Source organism: Hyperolius riggenbachi, chromosome 7 (assembly GCF_040937935.1).
Source record: "Hyperolius riggenbachi isolate aHypRig1 chromosome 7, aHypRig1.pri, whole genome shotgun sequence".
Classification (NCBI taxonomy): domain Eukaryota; kingdom Metazoa; phylum Chordata; class Amphibia; order Anura; family Hyperoliidae; genus Hyperolius; species Hyperolius riggenbachi.
The window spans coordinates 276,381,987-276,386,869 of NC_090652.1; the positions used below are offsets into that span (position 1 = coordinate 276,381,987).

At 54.2% G+C, this 4,883-nt stretch overlaps 1 protein-coding gene across 4 annotated transcripts in view; it reads right to left on the bottom strand.

Moving 5' to 3' along the window:
* LOC137525849 (uncharacterized) overlaps positions 1 to 4,724 on the bottom strand; it is a 70,922-nt gene extending 66,198 nt beyond the window's left edge. For all 4 annotated transcript variants that reach the window (XR_011023033.1, XR_011023031.1, XR_011023032.1 and 1 more), the window contains exons 1-2: positions 4,581 to 4,724; positions 820 to 1,669 (exon numbers count right to left, since the gene is read on the bottom strand). Coding sequence is in view for 1 of the 4 variants with exons in the window: in XM_068247069.1 (XP_068103170.1) it covers positions 820 to 1,646 (827 nt within the window). In the remaining 3 variants the exon portion in view is untranslated. The remainder of the gene's footprint in view (positions 1 to 819; positions 1,670 to 4,580) is intronic.
* Between the last annotated feature and the right edge of the window lie 159 nt (positions 4,725 to 4,883).

Sequence of the window (4,883 nt, forward strand, 5' to 3'; positions counted from 1 at the left end):
AAAGTGCTAGCTGCGTCCAGCAAAAAAAACAAAACAAAAAAAAAAATTAAACAAAATCGGCCCAGTAGGGCCGGAGAAAACCTCCTGCGCGGCATACCCCGAACTACATTCGGGGCTACCGCCAAGGAGGATAACAGTTGTCCCTGGATGAGTGAATCTGTGAATGCGTTTGAACATTTGCATGCGAGAGTGCGAAGGGTTAATCGATTTTTGGTGTTTTCTAGCCACACCCCCTTCAGCACCTCCCTTTCCTTAATAACTTATTTAATGTCCTAACTAGAGGCGATGTGCCTGGATATATGCATTTTAAACAATACCATTTGCTTTGCTATATAGCTGATCTATTTGGTTGCAGTAGTGACTGAATCACACCAGAAACAAGCATAAGATAATCTTGTCAGAAGTGCCAATGTCAGAAACACCTGATATGCTGCATGCTTGTTCAGGGTCAATAGCTAAAAAGATTACAGGCAGAGGATAAGCAGGATAGCCAAGAAACTGGTATTGTTTAAAGGGAACCTTAACTGATAAGGATATGGTTTTTTTCCTTTTAAAATAATACCAGTTGCCTACCTCTCCTGATGATCCTGTATCTCTAATACTGTTAGCCACAGCCCCTCAACAAGCATGCAGATCAGGTGCTCTGACTGAAGTCAGAATGGATTAGCTGCATGCTTGTTTCAGATGTGTGATTCAGACACTACTGCAGCCAAAGATCAGCAGGACTGCCAGGCAACTGGTATTGTTTAAAAGGAAACATCCATATCCCTCCCAGTTGAGTTCCCCTTTAAAAGCAAGTGAGTGAGCTCAGCTACTTACTGTGAGGACAGCTGGGGCAGGAGGCTGGCCTCTGTTGCTGGCCCTGGTGGAGGAGGAGGCACGAGGCTGGCCTCTGTTGCTGGCCCTGGTGGAGGAGGAGGCACGAGGCTGGCCTCTGTTGCTGGCCCTGGTGGAGGAGGAGGCACGAGGCTGGCCTCTGTTGCTGGCCCTGGTGGAGGAGGAGGCACGAGGCTGGCCTCTGTTGCTGGCCCTGGTGGAGGAGGCACGAGGCTGGCCTCTGTTGCTGGCCCTGGTGGAGGAGGAGGCACAAGGCTGGCCTCTGTTGCTGGCCCTGGTGGAGGAGGAGGCACGAGGCTGGCTTCTGCTGCTGGCCCTGGTGGAGGCACGAGGCTGGCTTCTGCTGCTGGCCCTGGTGGAGGCACGAGGCTGGCTTCTGCTGCTGGCCCTGGTGGAGGCACGAGGCTGGCTTCTGCTGCTGGCCCTGGTGGAGGCACGAGGCTGGCTTCTGCTGCTGGCCCTGGTGGAGGCACGAGGCTGGCTTCTGCTGCTGGCCCTGGTGGAGGCACGAGGCTGGCTTCTGCTGCTGGCCCTGGTGGAGGCACGAGGCTGGCTTCTGCTGCTGGCCCTGGTGGAGGCACGAGGCTGGCTTCTGCTGCTGGCCCTGGTGGAGGCACGAGGCTGGCTTCTGCTGCTGGCCCTGGTGGAGGCACGAGGCTGGCTTCTGCTGCTGGCCCTGGTGGAGGCACGAGGCTGGCTTCTGCTGCTGGCCCTGGTGGAGGCACGAGGCTGGCTTCTGCTGCTGGCCCTGGTGGAGGAGGAGGCATGAGGCTGGCTTCTGCTGCTGGCCCTGGTGGTAGAGGAGGCATGAGGCTGGCTTCTGCTGCTGGCCCTGGTGGAGGAAGCAAAGGATGGTAGGCTGTGAGTGCTCCAGGCCAGACGAGATCAGCTGATACTAATGCACAGTACAGAAGTACTACTCAAAGCTCCCACCTTTTCACATCAAATCCACGCCCCCTGCCAGTGATTGGTCAAGGGCGAGGTTTCATGTGACAGCCTCAGCCCTTAAAGGAGAACTGTAGTGAGAGGTATATGGAGGCTGCCATATGTATTTCTTTTTTAAGCAATACCAGTTGCCTGGCTGTTCTGCTGATCCTCTGCCTCTAATAGTATTAGCCACAAACCCTGAACAAGCATGCAGCAGATCAGGTGTTTCTGACATTTTTGTCAGATCTGACAAGATACCTCAGGCCTGCTAAACCAATCACCGCAGCCTAGCCTCAGCCTTTGTCCCTCCCATTGACCAATGATGTCGCCAGTTTATTTTTCCCTCCGTATTGGCCCCGCCCCACATGTGGTAATCTCCTGCAAGCAGCCAGAGAGAATGGAAGGACGAGTGTGTGAAACATGAGGATGTTATGTGAGTGACTGGCATGTGCATGCCGGTGTAATGTCAGAATGAGCAGCCCGAGAGCAGTCCAGCACGCTGAAGGGAAACGTCATCACGTACTAGAGCATTGGGCTACAAGTCATCAGAACGTGACAATGTGGTACGCATGCCAGTGTTTCTGCTGCTGCTGCCTCCGCACCCCACCACCAGCACTGTCATCAGCATAATAGCCTCCTACTGCCCTCCCCGATATCCTCCGCATCATTTTCTGCATTGAATTAGAGAGGTGTTGATTGTGTGTTATCCTTGTATTGTATAGATGGGAAGTTCAGATCTATTCAATGATTCGGATGATTCGAATCGGATCATTGAAAAGATCCGGATCTTTGATCCGAATCTCAAATCATTTTTACTAGGGAAGCATTCGGGGTGAAATGACTAGCAGGACAGATATGCAAACAATTGAAAGGAGCGCAAAAGAAATGTACTTGCGGCTAGGAGGTGGACTAGTTCCAAAGTCCCAGGGAGAAATAAAGAGCAACAAAGTACCTCAGCGCATAAAGTCAGACCACTCGGCTGTGAGCAGTGATTCAGGGATGAGTAATGAAACAGTACCTGTGTCTGTAGTTTCCCACCATAGGATTCACCTGATAAGCCCAGACGTTTTGTATGCTTGCTGTAATCCCGACACCAGCTGCTATTACAACAGCAGTGCCATTCGCTCTACGAGCTCCGCTCTCTGGACTGACTGGACAGCCTCCCCGATCACGTGACCGCCCGAACTGCCGGCTTCCGCTTCCTGCGTGTCAAGCTGGTTAGCACCTACGTACATGTGTGGGTAGATCACGGGACATACACATCTGAAAACGGGGATCCCCTCACTTAAAAAGACACTGAAGCGAGACTAAATCTCGCTTCAGCTCTCATATATAGCAGGGGCACGTGCCCCTGCTAAAACGCCGCTATCCCGCGGCTTAACGGGGGTCCCTTCACCCCCAACCCACCCCCCGCAATACTTGGTCGTAAAATGGTCGCTGGCTGTCTCTTCCTGGAGGCAGGGCTAACGGCTGCAGCCCTGCCTCCCAGCGCGTCTATCAGACGCGCATCGCCGCCTCTCCCCCGCCCCTCTCAGTGAAGGAAGACTGAGAGGGGCGGGGGAGAGGCGGAGATACGCGTCTGACAGACGCGCATGGGGCAGGGCTGCGGCGGTTAGCCCTGCCCCAACCAGGAAGCGCTCCCCCGCTGCACGGAGGGGGTTTGGGGGGACAGGGACCCCCGTTAAGCCGCGCTATAGCGGCATTTTAGCAGGGGCACGCATGCCCCTGCTCGCTATGAGGTCTGAAGCGAAATTTATTCTCGCTTCAGACTCTCTTTAAATACAGCTAGCCAGGAGGCACACCAAGTTCTCTGAGCGCTGCACTACTCCGTCAGGAGTCACTGCTAACCAGCTTGACACGCAGGAAGCGGAAGCCGGAAGTTCGGGCGGTCACGTGATCGGGGAGGCTGTCCAGTCAGTCCAGAGAGCGGAGCTCGTACAGCGAATGGCACTGCTGTTGTAATAGCAGCTGGTGTCGGGATTACAGCAAGCATACAAAACATCTAGGCTTATCAGGTGAATCCTATGGTGGGAAACTACAGACACAGGTACTGTTTCATTACTCATCCCTGAATCACTGCTCACAGCCGAGTGGTCTGACTTTATGCGCTGAGGTACTTTGTTGCTCTGACTAGCAGGACAGGACTTTCCCTGCAGTGAACGGACAGAGAAGGGGAGGGGGGTGGACGGACAGAGAAGGGGAGGGTGGTGGACGGACAGAGAAGGGGAGGGTGGTGGACGGACAGAGAAGGGGAGGGTGGTGGACGGACAGAGAAGGGGAGGGTGGTGGACGGACAGAGAAGGGGAGGGTGGTGGACAGACAGAGAAGGGGAGGGTGGTGGACAGACAGAGAAGGGGAGGGTGGTGGACAGACAGAGAAGGGGAGGGTGGTGGACAGACAGAGAAGGGGAGGGTGGTGGACGAAAAGGGGTGAGCAGAGAACAGAAATGTTTTTTGCACACATTACCCACATGTTGCAATCATATGCTCACAGTGAAAGAAAGCATTCCCCACCCCAATGTGTCCTGTTTTCACCTCCAACACGCATCATAAATGTAGGGAGAAGTGAAGTGCAGCTGTTTAGAGAAGAATGCAGGAGGATCATATTGCCCTGCAATCACAGTGCCTGCCCTTCTAGCCCAGCACACTGTCTGCAAAGTTACTGAGCTGTGCTTCTGAGCCAAAAGTTTCCCATTTGTTCACTATGCAGCACTGCACTACGGAACAGACAGCCTAAAATGAGCAGCACATTCCAGCCAGTACGTGTGCGCTACACATATCTGGCAGTGGCACCGATGTCCCCTCTCTCTCATCTACCTGTCCCTGCAAGGCTGGCTCCCCTCCAACCGAGCAATCCATCTCTGCTCTGCTTCCAGGACCCCGCTTTCCGCTGAGAGTGGGGCGTGCCGCTCCTGACTCCACTCCCTTTTTGATCAGAATCATTCACTAAGTTTATCTAAGTTCCTTCACGCTGCAGATAGGGGGGATGACGCAGCACGCACTACATCCGCATGCGCAGAACCAACAGAGCTGCCCAATCTGCGGGGCTGCCCATTCTGACATTACACCGGCCAATAAACGCCCCTTGCCTCCGCTGCGCTGTGTTCCGCTTCACAAGAG